General features: G+C 28.8%; 1 protein-coding gene across 1 annotated transcript; it reads left to right on the forward strand.

The window, feature by feature from the left end:
• Positions 1-761: 761 nt before the first annotated feature.
• Positions 762-19,991, forward strand: LOC112604158 (short stature homeobox protein 2-like). Its single transcript, XM_025353058.1, has 5 exons — positions 762-1,487; positions 13,097-13,335; positions 13,614-13,671; positions 18,491-18,651; positions 18,820-19,991. Exons 1-5 carry the CDS (start codon positions 1,133-1,135, stop codon positions 19,009-19,011), a joined length of 1,005 nt encoding a protein of 334 aa, XP_025208843.1. The 5' UTR covers positions 762-1,132; the 3' UTR covers positions 19,012-19,991.
• The last annotated feature ends 322 nt before the right edge of the window (positions 19,992-20,313 follow it).

Consider the following 20,313-nt stretch of genomic DNA (forward strand, 5'->3'; position numbering starts at 1 on the left):
GAACCTCGCGGGACCAACCGGATGCGGTCGGTTGGCTCGGAGGATATTGTGTTGTCGCGCGCACACCGGATGTAAAATAATATATACATATCGTTAGGCCGACGACTTTACTTGTCCGCATATATAACGTTCGCGGAAACGGGCACGGCATGATAATATATTATTGTAAACGCGCGTGCAAGTCTCGTGTACGCGTCGCGTAGGTATGCGTATCTGTATGTATGTAGGTGCGGTGTCGGCGTACGGCAAAGGTTCGCCGGCGGCGGTGCAAAAGCGTGCGTGAGCGGTGGCGGTGTATAAAGAGCGAGAGTGACAAATTCGTTTCGCCCCGACACGGTCGGCCCGGCGCGGCGTACGGAGCGGGGCCGAGGCGGCGGCGGCGATCATTTGTCGATAATGAATTGGGCCCCTCCGATCCGCATCGCACTTAATAAATAAACCGCCGTCGCGGGCGCCGCCCATACGCCCAATGGCCGTCCGTTAAATCGTACGGCCCCCCGACGGGGGAAAATATCCCGACCACCCCTGCGCGATCGTCACCCCGGCAACCGCGAACGGTTAGGGGACGGACGTTTGGCGCGTCACCCACACACATTACATACGTATATACATACTTATATATACAATACCAAAATTTGTATATATACGGTGTATATATATTTAAATAGGAATCTCTGTCTACATAAATATGTGTGTGTGTGTTTTATACATAAAACGCTTCGATATATAATATATATATATATATATGTACATATATCGCGGTAAGGGCGCGCGCGCACATACACACAGACACACACACACACGTACAAACACGCATAAGCATTATATTCCGATTGAGTGTCGATAACTGAGTGGGGGGCGGGGGCACAGAGGGTGGAAATGGTGTGCGCAATCGCCCCGTAATCGAGTGATAACGCGTTACCGCTGCCGCCGCATGGACCAGTTGAAGAGATTCGCGTTTTCGTCGCCCGCTCTGCTGCTGCTGCTGCTCCTGCTGCACGCCGCGGCCGCGCCGTTCCCTGTTCGGCACAGACCCGTATAGTACACGCAGACCGTTCTGTCGCCGTCGCGCCCTCAACCACAACGCACCGCCGCCGACGCACTGTATAGCTGCTGTTCCGGGCCGCCGCCGATGGACTCGCGAGCGTCTTCGCTGTCGCCGGTGATCGACCCGGACGACTCGAGATCGCCTCCCGGATCACCTGTACCGCCGCCGCAGCAGCCGATGACGCTCCTGCAGTCCCGCCAAACCGCCGTCGGACACGTTCGCGGCCACAGCAACAACAACAACAACAACAACAACAATAACAATCACAACGTTAACAACAACAACATCGATGACGACGACGACGACGACGACGGCGGAGATCGACAATCGTCCGGCGCGACCGCGAAATCGCCGCATGCACGCGCGCCGCCCTCGCCGTCGGACCATCACCGGGCGCTGATCGCCGGAATCACTGCCGCCGCAGCCGCAGCCGCCGCAGGTATGTGCCACGACACTGCGGTCCCGTTTGATCGTAACACATAATATTATAGTCATAATTGTATAGCACTGACGATTCGTTTGCACGCGTATTTTATTCGTATTGTTCAGTCTTAAATTTTAATGCTATAGGTATGTATATTGTTATCGAACGATAACACAAGACTTGTCCGCTAAAATTGTAAATAATTATAACGTCACGCTAGCTGATTATCCCGTGACGACGACGTTTTCCGTCGCGAATTCAATACCCGCCGCCGACTTATCCCTTCTTAAACTTTTTTATTAAGACATGTGAACCGCGCGGATGGTTAAAGTAAACTCCATTTACACACGCGGATCTCGCTGAATCTATTGACGAAAATGCTATGAAAATCTTTCAAAAACCGCGAATTTGCATAAGAATGCTTTAGACCTTTGTTTTTATGTGGTTGATATATTTATAAATAATTATTGCTAATGCTACACGCGACTTACGCGGCGTTGCTAACTAGTCGTAATCAATGAAATAATGCCTGTGGATTTACTTAAAATTTGTTTAATGCAAACTTCACAAATATTTGACATAGTCACTAGAATGGTTTTAACTAAGTTTAAAATGTTGGTCTAAAGTTATATACGACTATAATGACTATTTTATTTTACATAACCTACAACAACCATATACAAACAATACAATTTGTTTTTCGTGAACTAACAAGTCACTGTGTGAACCATTCTTTAAACTGAAAAATCTAATTGTTTCGAAGCCAAATACTCATCCTCGAGTATATGGTTACCTAAATTCAAAGACCATGGTCCATGAGTGCGATATACTTGGCTATGGATCACTTACATACCCACGCAAACATTACCTTTTATTAATATAAACTAAGTATCTACGTGGTTTTTTTACAAAAAATCTGTCCTCTGAAATTTGATATATTATGATATAATATTATATTATAATCATTAAATGACATTGTACAACCTTTAACGACTTCGATTGGTATTGGTTGATTTTCAATAACACTTGGGAAGACAACACTTAGAAATTTACGAAATCAAAATAAATTTCGTGTAATCGATGTAACTATATAGACCTTTAAAAAATGGACTGCAGATAACAGAAGTCCAGGAGCAAGACATTGTTATAAAAAAATGATACGTGAAATATATAACTTGAGATTATAATATATGTACGAAAAAGAGAAAAGAGTTCAATAGCAAAGATAACGACATTTTTTAGAAAAAATTAGCGTACACTTAAGGTCTCATCATATCCGCAATCTTTCCAATAATGTTGGTTCTTGGCAACTAATAGCAGAGTTTGGGTAATGCGTAATCCATAAGTTAATATGTCTATAAATTTAACTGTGTGTAACAGAACTGCAGAACTTTATTAATTTAATATAACAGTTTAATACAATTGCGCGTTAAAACTGTACATGGTAATTTTTCGTTAACATAAATTTTTTACGGTCAGTAACGTTATCGTTTTTTTGACAAAAATTTAATCGACTAATATTGTTATTAAATTCATTAGAAATAGATCCAAACCTATCCCGATGAATAAAAAATGTTGAACTTCAATGCAGAAGTTCAATCATCCACTAAAGAAAATTCCAAACACACTCTTTTTAGATGAATTAATGAAGATAATTTTAATGGAATTTTGAGAAAAATTAAAATCTTAAATCTTAAAATAAAATTAGATACTATAATACAGTTAATTATTTACAAGTGGTAATACTAGATCATTTTAATAAAAAAATAGTTTTGCTCGGGAAAGAACCTTTTCAAGTTTTTAATACCATTTAAAAAAAAAAAAATTTCAATCTTAAATAATTTTTTTGTAAAAGAGATTATAATAAAATAAAAAACAGAATTCATTTTATGGCAACGATTTGATTTTTTAACTATAACTATTGGCCTAATGGTTTTTTTTTGTTTAAATATGTTTAAAGTTTTAACAAACAAATTAAATAGAAAATGACGTATTGCGTCGTATTCAGTAATTAAGTCATTTAAACATTAAAATCATTAAAATTTAATTATTAATAATTAATACCTTTACAAATTTAATGTTACATTATAATATACCCAATAATTGCAATATAATTATAATAACTATAATAATAAAAGTTAAGATAACTTTATAATGTACTATTATATTATTAAGATGTATAAAAATGATACTTTTAAATTAAATATTATTTCATTTCCGTAAAAATGCATATTTTAAAGCTCTATAATTCCAGCAAGCTTTATTAATAAATAATTATATAATAAATTTGTATAAATAAAACATTAATCAGGATTTAAAAGCAATAATCTTCGGTTATATTCTATTTATAGCACTATGGCTAATTTTCGATAAAATATTATGATTGTATACATATTTAATAAAATTATAAGTTAAAAAAATATGAACAATTATGTAATAAACTTGTAACATATCGTAATAAGTCAATGGTGGAATAGTATAAAATAAATAGTACATAATATTCAACCCTTGTAATGTCATATAAAAGTCACAGTAACTGTGAGTTATAAAATCGTACGATTTAAATTTTAAATTGTATACCGCCATTTTCGAACAGTAAATTATTAAATAGGTAATAAGATTAGATAGATAGGTATAGCATTAAAAATATGATCATGTTGTCTTTTTTAAACATAAACATTATATAAAAGGGTCAATTTTACTACTAGATAATCTTATTCCGATTATTTCAACACACGCAAATATAAATATTGATTTAAATATTCAAATATTTTATAAATACCTGATTATTTGTTTCAAATATAATTAATAAACACTAATATTGTGGCCCATAAGTAATACAAAAATATAAATGAATTAATAAAAATTTACATAATCATGTGCACGATCTTGTTTATTGCAAGGTAAGATTTTATTTAAGATATAATTAATAATTTATATTTATGTTTATTTTATAGTCTTTATGTATATATCTATTATTCTTTAAAAAATATCTTGTTAAATTTTTATTTTTTAATGTGGTTTTATAGGTACAACTTTCGACTGTACATACAATAAGATATATTTTTTGTTACCTTCAAATTCGATCAGATTGTGACTATATATCATATAGTACTTAATTTTATCAAAAAATATTATTCCATTCGAATTTTACAATACATAATACATTTTTATTATCTAATACCACCAATAAATGCTGAACAAAACAATTCTATGAACTATGATTAACTGATGTACCTAAGACTAATATCTTCTATCGTTGATACATTTTAATAAATATTATTCATTGAATCGATTAATGCTAAAAGATTTATTTAATTTTAAAATAAATTAAATTTGAAATTTGGTTAGTTAATGAAGTTTCATATTCCATGATTATAAATTCAATCACTGTGCAATATGCATATAATTATAAAATTAGATTCTGCTATATTTTTATTAATTACCTATTATAAATGATCTAACATTCATTCACATAATCTTATATGTATTTAGCAATTCAACTAATATAAATATATTTTTTTAAATTTACAAATTATAAATTATAGATAATATACAATATACAATTATTTTATAAAATTTCCCATTTCAATAAATTTTACTAAATGCATACAGAACATTTTAATCATTACAAAACTATTACTAATCAAAATTCAGTTAACACAGTATTATTTTATTAAGTATAAGTGTTCGTGATTTCACAAAATCTTTACAATTTTCATTATAAATAAAATATTTAAAACAGATAAAAATCAGTATGTTACGAGTTATTACAATTTATAGTAATATAAATATTATTTTTTAAGCTTTTTTTACTACGAGTGTTAATAGATATTTTTTTTTTAAAAAATAAAAATTTTAAATGTTTATAAATAGTTTAAAAGAAATCAAAATATTTTTAAATATATCATAAATAGAAAATATTAATATAAATATATTATATATCTACAGTAATACGTTTTTGAATGAAAACAAATTAAGGAAATTAATTTAGTGTAAAATTGTCTAAATCAATTTGTTATTTATACTATATAACACTATACATATTAAAAATATTTATAAAATATGTACTTAATTTATTAATTTATTTTTACATTGTATATTGTATTATTTTAATAGTGATTATTATTTATGTTTATGTAAAATCGTACATAAGTATACTTTGATAAGTATCTCCTATTTTAAAATTGAATCATAACGAATAAAACATAGCGATAGTAATAAGTAAAACCAAAATTATTAAGTTTTAATGTTTTAGAACTAGCCAACCGAGGCTGCTAAAATTAATTTAGCCCTCCTCCCCTAAGTTGCATCAATGACTTTTGACTATATTATATACACGTAAATACGTCAATAGATATGAACTATTAAAAAGTGTTAAAATCTATAACCAACAAACATACATCATAAATAATTTAAATTTTAATATACGTATTAGTCTTAATTTATACTACACTTTTACATAAGTTTTCTTCCTACAATATTAGAAACAAACATATTTTATCCAATCAAATACTGTAATAATTATTTGTAACATATATACTGTAATAAAATCAATTCATAGCTCATATGAACCATTAATATGGAATTATGACAACTGTAAATGGTTTATAACGTAATATATAATATATATGTATGTATAATGTATATATATTATGTAGCTGCTAAGCTACTGTATCTTGTAAAATCCGTTTGTTTAGTTTTATCTGCAGATAATCTGACCAGTATAAATGTGCTATTATTATTTTCATTCCTTAGCGGTAAATATCAACCGAAATGTTGTGTCGGTTCGGTAATAATAATAATAATAATAAAAAAAATTTAATAATGGGAATGTATTTTTATTTTTATTCTTGTTTTTATTATTTTTTTTTAAAAAAAAAGGGGGGAATCGCGTTCAGTCGTACCTATATATAAATAAAAGTTGTTTTGGTCGGTGAGGGTGATTGAGTGCGCTGCGTCCACCGAATTTCATTAGAACCGTATATATAGTTTTGCCAGTGAGCGGCAAAAATACCAAATTGGATTTTTTTCCACCCCCTCACCACTGTTGTTGCGTCTTCGCGCCGTTTTTATTCGTTTTATTAATCCGAGGTCGGTTACACGGGCGAATTTATTGTTGTTTTTTTCACCATCACACAATACACGCCCAGTAAAACAAACGTGTGCACTGTATATTATATTATATTGTATACACGGTGGCTCGAAATCATTATTATCGTCCCCGGCTCGGGTTAATCGTATTATTCGTATTATACAATTTTTATCGTATACGACGCATGTATATATGTATATTATAGTAGCATAGTGTAATATTCGGCGAGATTGAATTATACTTGACTACGTACATTAATGAATGTAACTACTGTACATTGCAGTGTGTGTGTATAAGTGTATGCCTCCACTGCGGCGTGCACACACACAGACCTGACTAAACCCTGAAAATTACTGTTACCAATTATTATTGGAGAACATCTCGTTGGGGAATTGACAATAACATAACACATATACCATACACTGTAATAGATATAATTATTATTGTCGTGTTGCGGCATCCGATGACAATAACGATTATTATAAATTATGTGACCATCGTATTTTCGTGGATATTTTCGATTTATACCATTTTTATTATACTTATATAACATACACACACATGTAATACAATTTTATACCTGCAAGAATTGCTCTATTTTTGATTTAAAAATATCAAATAGATCATAAATGAAATGTTTACTAAAAATTTAATTTAAAAATATTAAAATTATATATAGGTACCTACTCCACGTACACATTTCGTTATTATTTAAACAAGTATTTCTGACATTGTGGTGATGAAAAAAACAAATATACACGAGTCGCGGTGGAAAAACTTAGGACAGACATTAAATTAAATATTAATAGGAACTGTCAAAATAAATGAGACTTAGACAGTTGAAGCTAGAATATTTTGATTTCTATAGTCAAAAACAGTAATTTAAATTTAAAACTCAAATTCCATTCCTCAATTGTCAATCTTCTTGCCGTGTGCTAGTCATTTCACCGTTATGTTCTTGATAAATTGCTAACTTTTGTTGGTCTATGATATTCAACACCATTACACTTTATCATTGACTGATTTTAAAAATCTAGTGAAATTTTTTACAAACCGTTCATTTAAAACAATTACTGATACTGACGATTTAGTAAATCTTTTCATACATAACAAATTAACTAAATAAATAATAATGTGAATCAAAACTGTTACCCGCAACCAAACAAGACCATTTCAATCTACATTATTTCTAAAACACACGTGTACTTTCATAGCACAAAAACGTTGGGCTCAAGATGTATGACAAAGAACAAAATACTTTGCTGACAAAAAATGTCTATACAACGCACTTGCGTAAAAACTTAAGCTAATGCCCTAATAAATCTATCACAGAAATTTATATTAAACGCTTAGAAATACTCACGGTAAGTAGAAAAAGACACTTGTGGATGTCTCTGATAATTTGAAGACTACTAAACAACTTATTATAGTTATTGGGATACGGCATCCTCTAATTACTTTGCGCAATGCCAATCTTAATGATTGGTGAAGACAGTGAGGATAATACATTTGCTTATCACGCATTGTTCGTACTTTCCAACCATACAACCATAAATAACAATAAAATGTTATCATTTTTCTAGCATACCTAATTAATTTAATGTTAAAGCTATTTTACTTTTGTATACCATAGCAGTATTCTACTGCCATACTCATACTTAAACCAAAAAACCTATTTAATTACCTATTATTGTAAATAGGCATTTATTACTTATTTACCTATTAATTTACTTTTACTACTATTAACTACTACTAATATCGTCAAAATTACTTACTATGTAATTTTCCCATAATCGTTATAAACATCAACGCCTTATTCATTTTCTTTTTTCCCCTCTAGTCTATACTAATTATGCAGTTATTTAATATAACTTAACTAATTTATTAAATTCACATCAAACCAACTTAAAAATAAGGTATTCAATTGTGAGACTGCAATAATATCAAACACTAATCGTATTCAATGTTTTATAATTATACAGAACTTTAATTTTAATAAGTAAAGCATATTTTAATGTACCTACCACAATAATTTACACTATGATCTTGCAATCTCTCCAAATTATAATATAGCTTAAGCATATATTACAAAAACTGCAATAAAATATTCTTCAAAATTACATAATAATATTCTAATCAAAGGAGTAAGGACATACATCAAAAAAAAAAAAAATACAAATACGTACTTTGTAATCTCAAAAATGATGTGACTATAAATCTTAAATCGGTAATAATTAATACCTATTATTCTATATTAAATAATAATTAAATATCGTATAATATTATATATATTATAATTAAAGCTTATAATATTTTACTATTTTTTAATAAACAAATTATTAATTTCGTGGAAAATTTCTCCAGGGATAAAACTTTTCATTACAACTTACAAGTATCACACTCACTCGTTAGTCATAAGTAAAGACCGGATTTTGCATAAAATGCGTGTTACTATTTTTAACATCATATACATGCAGTTAACGAGTGTCCACAAATCATTAATTGATTGATCAAGTATCAAAATTTTATATTGCATATCTTTGCATATTCTGACGTTTGTACATATTCTGTATATTTTTGCATATTTTCACAAAAAAACCGTACAAATATACATCTAACGATCCAAAAAAGTGTTGAGCAAATAAAAAACAAATTATAAGTACGTTTATATTATAATATTAAATATTTTATGTCTCCAAGAATAATTTGATAACTTATTGTTTGTCCAATTAATATACTACATTAAACGGTACTTTTTTTCTTATTTGTATCATCAATGTATTTACTATTTAATATTAATAAAATATTTTTTACAGTGTATTACCTAATGATTAAAAATTAAATTACAAATTAACAAATAACATTTTTGTATCATATATTTGCTAAATATACATCCTATACATTTTGTTTATGAAATTTTAAATAAAAATACTAAATAATTATCACTGCAAAATTAAAATCAAATATAAAATTTAATAAAAATTTAAATTTTATTTTGCATGTTATGCATTTTTTTCTTGCATATTTTCATTTTTATTTTTTTTTTTTGATGCGTATTTGCATACATATTTAACAATTTAAAATGCATATAAATCCGGTCTTTAGTCATAAGTATTGTAACAGATTATGAAATAAAAAATTTAAACTTTCTATTTCGTTATAGAACTAGCGTATTTTAAAGAAATTCATAATATATTGTGGGGGATTTCCATTCAATTGTAGATGGATCAGATAACTGAAATATATATTATTATTATAGGTGTGAACGATTGGCGCAAGGTGTAAAAAGATAATATAGATAATATATATATATATATACAGGTATCTACGACATAGAGATGGACGGAGGGTGGTTTTCCTTTCTCTCTTCCTTTCTCTTAATTAAAGTAATGGGATTAGACTAATCCGAGACATAACAGATGCACAGTCGCTGGGTGGCGATCCGGATGGTGTTGGTGGAGGGGAAGGAATAAAACGTCTTAAGGCCTCTTCGACTGCAGGGCGGGACTTCGTAACTACACCCTAGAGTACTTCAGGGCTACAGACTTAAATTAATTGCCCCGTAACTCCAACAAACCGTCTCATCGTCGTAATTTTATTTCATAATAAAAATCGTAGACTTGTACAAAGGGTTTACTCCCTCTCTCTCTCTCTCTCTCTATATATATATATATATAAATACAGCTACTTTTCGTATACTTACTTTTTTTTTTTTTATAATACCGTACTTTATTTTAATTTATTTCGTCCGAACTATTAACAATTACTATACTTCGCTTTTCAATAATGTACGCATATAATTACGGCAATAAACTAAACTTTTTATGTGTGGTTTAATAACCATTCCAATTTCAACCTGAAATATGAAATAAAGTATACTTTAAGCAACTGTAATACGTTTTTATTAAACTATACGTCAGCGTGTCTCACACTTTAAACAACATGTTGAATTTCTATTTTCAAGTGAATTAATATTTATCACATCAACTTTAATATTACATTTATCCACTATGCAGCATCTACATCTAGTTATTTTTATGTCAACATTAATTTATTTAAAAAAAAAAATAAAAACTCTTAAGTATTTTTATTCAAATTTAAGTTAATTTAATTTGGTATTGAATATTATTATTTAATTATTGTACTAATAAATAATAAGTAAAATAAACAATGGTGTTTATATTAACAATTTTTCTTAAATAATCTTTTTCTACCTATGCTCTAACATTTATGTATAACAAGTTAATGTGAATAGAATATAGATCGTACAGATAATATATTTTGTAAATACTCTAATGTATATAAAATTATATTTTTTGAAAATAGAGATGAAAGTAATTGGACTATTGGAAATAAAGTCAATATAATTAAATAATAAATAATACAAAGTTAACTTTATTTATATTATCTAATCTTAGATTTCCCAAACGTAAATGACAGTCAATACATTTATAAAAATTTCAGTAAGTTAACTTTTACTAATTAGCTTATAAGATCGTTTTTAAATGATTTGTTATTGTTTTAAAATTAATAATAATATATCATATAACCCGAATCAATATAAGCAGTGGCGTATTTTTAAATTTCTTCTTTTTTTATTTATTTTTTTTTTGTGAGGGGGGAGGGGGTGAAGACTGAAGGAATCTAAAAAACCTTTCTTTGTACCTACGTAGAAACTCATTTACGACTTTCGTACCCGGGGAGACCTCCGCCCCGAAAATACGCCACTGAATATGAGTGATTGATCATATTTCCCCAACACAGGTAGCTACCAATCTAAGTTAAGAATTTAAAATTGTATAAATTAATCATATATTATAATATCATATTTTAGTTTAATATTAATATAATTTAAAATTCATGACATAAGAAAAATGTGTATTATACACTTTACGTTTGTATAAATCATTATTAAGTACCAACTAACTATATTTAGTAACATGGTAGGTACTCATATAATAATAAAAATAAAAATCAATCATGCAAATTTTACTCAAACGGTTTGCAAACGTATACTCCATTAAATGCAGGTACACTCATACTAAATACGATTTAAATGTAATCGATTTGATAGGCGGAACCCCAATTAATTTGTTAGACCCATTTAAGTAGCTGCAAATCACAGTGTAAAAATAGGGAGGAAAGAAATTTGAAGAGAGTGAGAGAGAAAGTGGGAAGATGGAAATGAATAATGAAATAAAGGAAACGATTACGTTAAGCTTTTAATAGCTATGTTGTGCGCGTGTTTAATTTGCCAAATGGCATTAAATGCACATATTCGAATTAATTTTGTTTTTTTTTTTTTTTTATCTCAAACCCCTCTAGTAACCGGTGCTTAAAACCTTAAGCTACGAAAAAAGTCATAATAAAAGTGGTAATCAATTAGTATTATTGGCAAGTTAACAGTATAATTGCTAGAATATAAAGTACTTACTGCTAATCGTACACTATATATAATTATATAATAATCATCATATTTTAGTTATATTCGAATATAATAATGTTAAAAATAAGAAGCATAATACCATGTAAATCCACATTAATATAAGTAATGGAACAATTATTTAAGCACATCTGTAGTTAAATGGTTTTAATTTGTGGAAGACAAAATCATTTTTTAAATAGATACTTATTTACACCTAATACCTACCAGTGTACGATATTATATGTACTTATATATGAAACCTTTACAATGGTATGATTTTTAGCTTATAATTGCAACCATATATAAAGAAATATGTAAGAATTTATTCTTCGTAATAATTGTTAGCATATTGGATTAGAATACTAACGTACGAAATACATTTTATTTTACTTTTTACATTTCACAAGCGACATAATAAAAATTAATTTATCAATAACTCAATATATTTGAATAAGTAAACTAGCTATAAATATAAATTATAATGATATTTGTTTTTATTAGCACAAATGTATTATATTCAATTATATGATAATTAATACACAACTTTGAATTTAATTTAGTTATAAAATGGTTACCCACAATATTAATTTGGTCTGTAAATAATTTGTTATACTAAATTATTCCTAACTCACCATTCTATTATTTATCTTGATGCAAAATTCTTGAGAACTAAATTTGTTGCAAAACAAAACAATTAAACGTTATCCCCGAAAAATGTGTAAATAATTAAATTACTAAAAATAATGCTTAATAAGAAAAAATAGATTGTATATACATATATATATATATAAATTTAAATGTTGAATTTGCGTATTATAAATTATACAACTAAAGAAAAAACTAGAATTTAAAACAATAATATATAAATTAAACTTAATTAAAAATACAAATGTATTTTGGAACAATAACTCTTTTAGGTAAATATAATATAATAACTAATAGAAAAATAGTTTAAGCAACTTGAAAATAAATTTACCGTGAAATATATTATACTATATTACTTCAATGTTCTAATTAAATGATACATAGTTTATGCACATTATATTTTGTTTAACTTGAAACATTGAATAACAATCTTTTAACGATTAAAATAAACATTTTTAGATTTCAAAGATCCTAAAGAAGACAGTGTAGAAGATTACCGTCAAACATTCGATGGTTCAAAAAACAGTAACAATAAGCAGTTAAATGGTCCGTCCAATAAGCAGAGACGAAGTAGGACCAACTTCACTCTAGAACAGCTCAACGAACTCGAAAGACTTTTTGATGAAACTCACTACCCCGATGCATTTATGAGAGAAGAGCTTAGTCAGCGTCTTGGTCTCAGTGAAGCAAGAGTACAAGTTAGTTTTTTACTATAAATTACTAATTAAACAAAATAAATTATAAAATATTATAAAAGTCGTTAAAATATTAACTTTTATACTAAAAAAAAAAAAACAATTATTTAAACATTATGGTAAGTAAAATGTGCAAATATTAAAATTCAAGCAATGCTGGTACAACAATGTTCTTGTTTTACTCTAAAGCTTTGTATTGTAACTAAGTGATTTTTTATTCAATCACGTTAATTCACAGATAATTTATACCATTTAATTTAAAAAAACTTTAAAATTTTTAGGTATGGTTTCAAAACAGACGGGCCAAATGCCGAAAACACGAAAGTCAAATGCATAAAGGTATGATTTTACTTTGCTATTTTTAATGCATACAATAAGAGGTACTTCTAACAAATAATTTATTTGTATATTTGTATATAATTCGCTTATTTAAAATGATATTGCGACAAATAATCGCGATAACATGGGTGTAGGTATTAGGTAATATTAAAACCATTAAATAGTTATAAAGCAAAGTGCAGATTTAAAAACATAAACATTTATTAATAGTTATAGAATGTACATAAAATATGAACATTATTATTTTACAAATACTTTCATAATACCTAATTTCTTACCTATGGACTATATTCATTTATTTTGTATATAACATGCTCAACTTAAAGACAACCAAACAATAGCATTTTCGATAAAAAAAAAAAAATGTGTAAATTACATAAAAATAAGCGTATTTAGTATATTTCAAATCGTTAGAAATAAAATGTCTTGGATGGATTCTCTGTCACTACTCTGAAATAAAAGAGAGAAAATCATAATTTTTAAAATTACAATAACAAATCTGTTTTTAAATAGTATCTTTGTATAAACATAATATAGTGTTACTTTTTCATCGTAAAACTTTTAGGATAATGACATTAAAATATGAATACTTAAAATATGAAAATCACCCGTATAATAATTATTATTATTTTTAAATATTTAAGTAAAACATTATTAATACTGTTTCGATGGTGACTACAAATAAATCACCATAGTCATCCACAGCCATAAAAATCTAAAGTGAGGGGAGGGGTTATAGTGTTTTCAAAAAAAAAAAAAAATACTATGATTATTTTATATATTAATTATAAATAAGTAAAGAAATTATAGATAAAATGTGATAACAATATAAACTATTTTATTTCTATTTTAAATTTATAGATTTTAAAACGTATGAACTATTTATTTTATAATATAAACAATTTCCAAATAGAAAAAAGGCATAAGTCAGCTTATATCCACGCTTGCGTCATCATAACATTTTGTTGACTATACGGCCACTATATACGTAACACCTAGTGTAGGGATATTTTATTTAATAAATTATGACATACTAGGTGTCATTTTATTCAAATATTAACAATAAAATATATTTTAAAATACACGAAAACCACGAACAAAATCATTACTATGGAGGTACGCAGTAGTGATTATTGTAGATAAATGTACATAATGTTCAAAGTCACTCTGGAATAAAAATCGCACTTGTCATTTAGAAATGAAAAAAATAAACGAGAAAGATAATTTCATTTTAATGTCCGACGGGGGATAGTACGTATTATATTCACCGTCCCGCGCGGGCACTCACACATATATAAATATAATATAATCGTATACAAACGCGATTAACGTACCGCAACACGTTTTATGGTCGGTCATTAATATTAATAATGTAAGTATAATTTTTTTTCGGCTGCGCAAAACAACGACAACGAACGAATTATATTAAATCTGAGCGGGGCCAAAGGCTTATCCAATAAACAGGGTGACTATTGTCCCTATAATGAAAAAATATATATGAATTATACAATTATAATATTTACAGGGGCGCGTGCTTAGAACTTGTAAATGTACTGCTTTAATACTGCATTTTTATATTGTTTTTGTTAAATTCGTTAAATAATATAGTATGATGGACACAGATATTTGCTTAGTGCATGGCATGACAATCAGTTAATTTAATTTTACAAATGTTAGTATTTGTAAACGTGTTTATGTATTTTTAAATGAGTTGGTTTTGAACAAAATATCAAAGTCTAATGTTGTGTTTGACATCACGGTATAGACGTTAACATCTACAACTAAAATATACGTTAATCGTTTAAACTCAACCTTTTATTTTAAATATAAATCACTTGCTATTTGCTTAAGCAATAATATTTATTGCTATAACACGCTTAGCATATTCATAAAAGAAAAATCAAAGTAAATAGGTCAAAATTATTGTATTATCTGTCTGCAATTATTTTATACTTCCTATTTAGCGTTACCAAATCCCACTTGAAAACATTTAATGGAAACCATACTGCAATAATACTAAAATTATAAATAAAAATTATTTTCATTTTTATAATCTTATTTCTGGCGCAAGTCGTGAATGCATTTTAATTATAGATGTTAAATAACTAAACAGATGATAAATTCATAAAAAAAATACTTCATGATGACGACTACTAGCTCATAGGTATGTAATATGTACGAATATGAAATGAAAATCTTAGAAAAAGAACGAATGAGACAACTTAAATTTGCACATACTACAATAAATATCATGTATATTAAATGTGAAGTAAACTAATAAAATATTATAGTGTAGATGTTGTATCTGCGACCATATAGGCCGTCTCTAATATGAAAATAATATGTCTTGTACCAATTTATATACATGATATTATTTTACCAGTTTATATTATGCACAACAGTCGTCGTGATCGCGGTGCTGTAAGTGCACATACGACTGGACCGCGGGGAAAAATTGAAATCGAATTAGCGAAAAAAGCAAACAAACAAACCCCCTCTGTCCATGAGCAGTCGCCGTCACCCCAGCACGGTGTACAGAAGTTTACAAATACTTAAATCTATAATATACAGAGTGATTCACCAAGCGTGTTCACTCCATTTTTATTCTTCAACACTGCATTTGTTCAAATTCTGATTTTATATGCAAAAAAACTATATTTTTAAATTTTTAAGGCTTTAAGGAGTGATCTGTGGAGATAAAAACTTCTATTTTCCGAATGAAAATCCCATTTTTATACTGTTAATTATTTAGTGAATAATTCTTTTGAAAATTTACGTATCAAAATCAAAATTCGAACAAGTAATTTTTGAGTTATTTAATTTTGTATAACTATAGGTACCAAAAATAATGGGTTTGGAAGATATGACTATATAGTATATAGGGTTAATAGCTATCTATAGTGATTTTAAAATTGTATTCATCTATTTTTGTTTATAATTTTAAAAAATGATCTGTGTATAATTAGATTCGATATTACATCTTTTTATATTTTTGTAAAATCATTTTGAAATACTACTTATAAAATTAGTATAAACAAAAAAATATAAATAAATAAATAACTTAGAAATAACTTTCGTGCACATTTTTAATCAACGTTTTCTTAAAATCTATCTATTAAATCATATATAACAAAAAAAAAGGTCTTCTTTAAAAAACAGAATTCGTATCATCACAGGACACCTCCTTACGTAATATAAGTAATCTCGACAATTTGAAAATATGGTCTTTTAGTAGGTGTATTTAAGACTAACAAAAATAGGATTTTCAATAAATTCATTATGGGGTGATCGTTCTTGATAAATCATCCTTTATATTATTGTGTGTGTGTGTGTACGTGTGTTGTGTTACCGTTTAGCGAGCACAGCAAACTGAGAAGAGGGAGTGATGGTCTGGTGCAGCAGAGCAGTTCTCCTAATCGCTCACTGGGGTGCAATCGGGTGACAATCACTCGTTGCGCCGCACACACACTTAACTTGATTAAGCGACAACTGTATATATATATTATTATCTACGGGTCCAGATTATTTGTAATCCCTCCGTGATCCGTGCAAAACATCCCATATGCGTGTATATGTGTAAGAGCGGCCTTATTATTATTATTATTGTCACAATTGGTGCACTGATAATAATTTACTATTGACTGTCTCATCGAGTGACATACATGCGGTACACACGCCGCACAGTTGTCCAATAATGTCTGTAAAGTACTAATGTATAATGTGTATGTAAGTATGTTTAGACGATGCTGTATGGACTAATATTTCGTTGTTTTGATCGTAGGTACAATAATTGTAATTCGATGATATTAAAATGTGACGTTATTCTGCGTTATTAATTTCTTTTGCTGCTGTAAACTCGTTTAGGTGATAATATTTGTGTATTTGAACTATGAACGAAATAATATTTATTCGTAACGATATGGTTTTCAAAATTATTGAAAAATATGGCTAGGTAGCTAATATGATGTATGTTGGGGTTGATGGTATAGAAAATGATACATTTGAAAAAACGATTTTACTAATACTTTGCTCGGTGTACCTTAATAGGATATCTATTATATGTTTATAAACTATCTTTACTAAATTCAAAAATACTTTAAGTTCAATCTGTTTTCATTTTCCAATTTCCCTTCTATAACTATCGTACATATTTTTTTTTATTTTTTTGACGTCTTTTTACAATAATAAAAAAAAAAAAAAACACAAAACTATATGTATACGTCCATAGTACGTAAAATCTGTTCACAGAACACTGAAAGCATTTTTAAATTTGTCAACAATTTCTCCTAGAACTGCTGCCTCCCAACACCTGACTACGCCGTGCTGTTGACGCATATCTATCTAGACACCGATACAAAAGTCTTTATCATTTCGTGTTCTAGATACTTTTGATACGCGTATAATATAAATACATTTTACATAGAGGTAAACAATGGTATCAAATGTCCCATATTTTTCGCTATAACTACAATAAAGTAACCTACACAGTTTATGGCGTTATTGTTGCGGTACGTTTGACGATACTTTATTGTTAAACGTCGTCTATAGAACACACACACAAAAAAAAAAAAAAAACGGCTTCCAGTCGGTGCGAGTAATTTTACGGACACCACATTTTACTTTCTACAACATAGTTTATTCATCTGAAGATTGCGCGGACATGGTCCAACCATAATACCATATAGTATTAACTGTCCGACACACGACTGTACCGTGTGATAAATTATAACTTAAACTGTTAACATCAATATATTAGATATGTTTTTAAACTAGATACTACGCGATGCATTACTATCATGATTTTATTACATTTTTACAGGCCTGATGATGCACCAAAACGTGTCTACGCCTCTAGAGCCGTGTCGAGTGGCACCGTACGTGAACGTGCCGAGACTACCGCAGTTGCAATTCAACTCCTCAGCTGCAGCTGCAGCCGCGTTTTCCGCGTTCGATCCGGCCATCTTGACGGCCGCACAACAGGTAATCGTTAAGTGTATTGTCGATCGCGTTAAATGTTTGAAAAATCGCATCGTTGAGAAAAATATTGAAAAATTCAACGTGCTGCGTAAAATGTGTAACGATTCGCAGATATCGTGTAATACAATATCGTACTGTAAAATCAGAGAGAAATATATATGTTTATTGCAGTTGCATTATGCGGTGGCCATGGGAAGAGGCGTTCTGTGCCCTGCGCCATATCCTCCGAGTGGTCTGAGTCTAGCTGCTCTTGCGGCATTGCATCAAGATAGACTGTTAACCAAAAATTCCAGTATAGCCGACTTGCGGTTAAAAGCTAAAAAACACGCTGAAGCCATTAGTAGAGATCAGGAGATTGTTTAACATTAGGCATGTCTTTTTTTTTCATTGTTTTTCATTTATATATATTTATATATTATACTGTCGACATTTTTTACAATACTTTCATACTACTTCGAGACATCATATTACAGCATGCACGCTCGGTGAAAAAGGTGACATAATTCAAAAAAATACAAATCATATAAGTCAATTATGTTACTATAATAAATACGTATGGATGCTTTATTACTTTTAGACGAATTCATAAAGTCATCGCGTCAAAAACAATATTACAGTAATATTTAATGACAAATGTGCACTTGGCGGAAAGTACCGTCGATCAAGAAAAATGACTCATTTTCAGTTGTGACCGCTTTTATGTAATCATTTTTTGCTTTAAAAGTAGCATAAGTATTACTTGAGGAGTTACAATAGCAAGCATTGGTTTTATAATTGTGAAAGAAAAATTAAATGATAATTATTGAGAGTCCTATCAACTTTCTTGTTAGTGTTTTTTCTAGCTAAGTTGCACATCTTAATATTTAATCAAATCTGATTTATAGATCCAAAATATTATTCTATAGAATATTATAGAATTTACTGCCAAAATTACTTATCTGAAACTTATAATAAACTCTAACTTCATGCTATTTCCATATAAGTTTTATAGTGTTTTTTTTTTTTTTTTAATTTTGTCACCTTTCTCGCTGAGTTTTGAGATTTATATGATATTATAGGTACTGTAGCATGAATTAAAAATATTTAGATTTACAATCACAGATTGAAATTTAAACGTTATGGTTCCATATAAATTGCGAGTATGAGTAGAACCTGTAGTATGAGTATGAGGTACCTATCTGCAAATGCCTAATAATAATTAATAATATTTTTGGTTCTCGTCATCTTATATCTTATATTATAAGTACAATGATATAGTCATTAAAAAATAGTATACGCTTTATAATAATGAAAATTGATCACCTTTTGACCTCCCGATATACTTGACGATAATAATAACTTTAATTTACTATTAGTTACATGTATATTATTATATTTATTTATTATTATTTTTGTTTATTATTATGATATTGTACCTTTAGTCAATATGACTTTATATACTTACATTGTAATTTTATTACTGTTATTATAATCAATTGTATACGAAAATATACGGTGATTTAATAGTACGTATAAAATATAACGTAATAAACGCTTAACTAAACATTCTGATTTCTAATTAATGTTATAAACTTATAACAATAAAATAATTTAAACTTCAACTTGTGTTGCTATAGCTATAGAATTATCAAATCGTATCGACATAACATCGTTTATATTTTAGTG

The sequence above is a fragment of the Melanaphis sacchari genome, unplaced genomic scaffold, assembly GCF_002803265.2.
Source record: "Melanaphis sacchari strain LSU unplaced genomic scaffold, SCAv2.0 Contig11_pilon_pilon, whole genome shotgun sequence".
In the NCBI taxonomy this organism is placed as follows: domain Eukaryota; kingdom Metazoa; phylum Arthropoda; class Insecta; order Hemiptera; family Aphididae; genus Melanaphis; species Melanaphis sacchari.

What these genes read in the sequence shown, in the direction of transcription:
- LOC112604158 (XM_025353058.1), top strand. Translation starts at nt 1,133, where the DNA reads ATGGACTCGCGAGCGTCTTCGCTGTCGCCGGTGATCGACCCGGACGAC. An exon ending in CGCAGCCGCAGCCGCCGCAG is followed by an intron (nt 1,488 to 13,096) that starts GTATGTGCCACG and finishes AAACATTTTTAG; the next exon opens with ATTTCAAAGATCCTAAAGAA. An exon ending in TCAGTGAAGCAAGAGTACAA is followed by an intron (nt 13,336 to 13,613) that starts GTTAGTTTTTTA and finishes TAAAATTTTTAG; the next exon opens with GTATGGTTTCAAAACAGACG.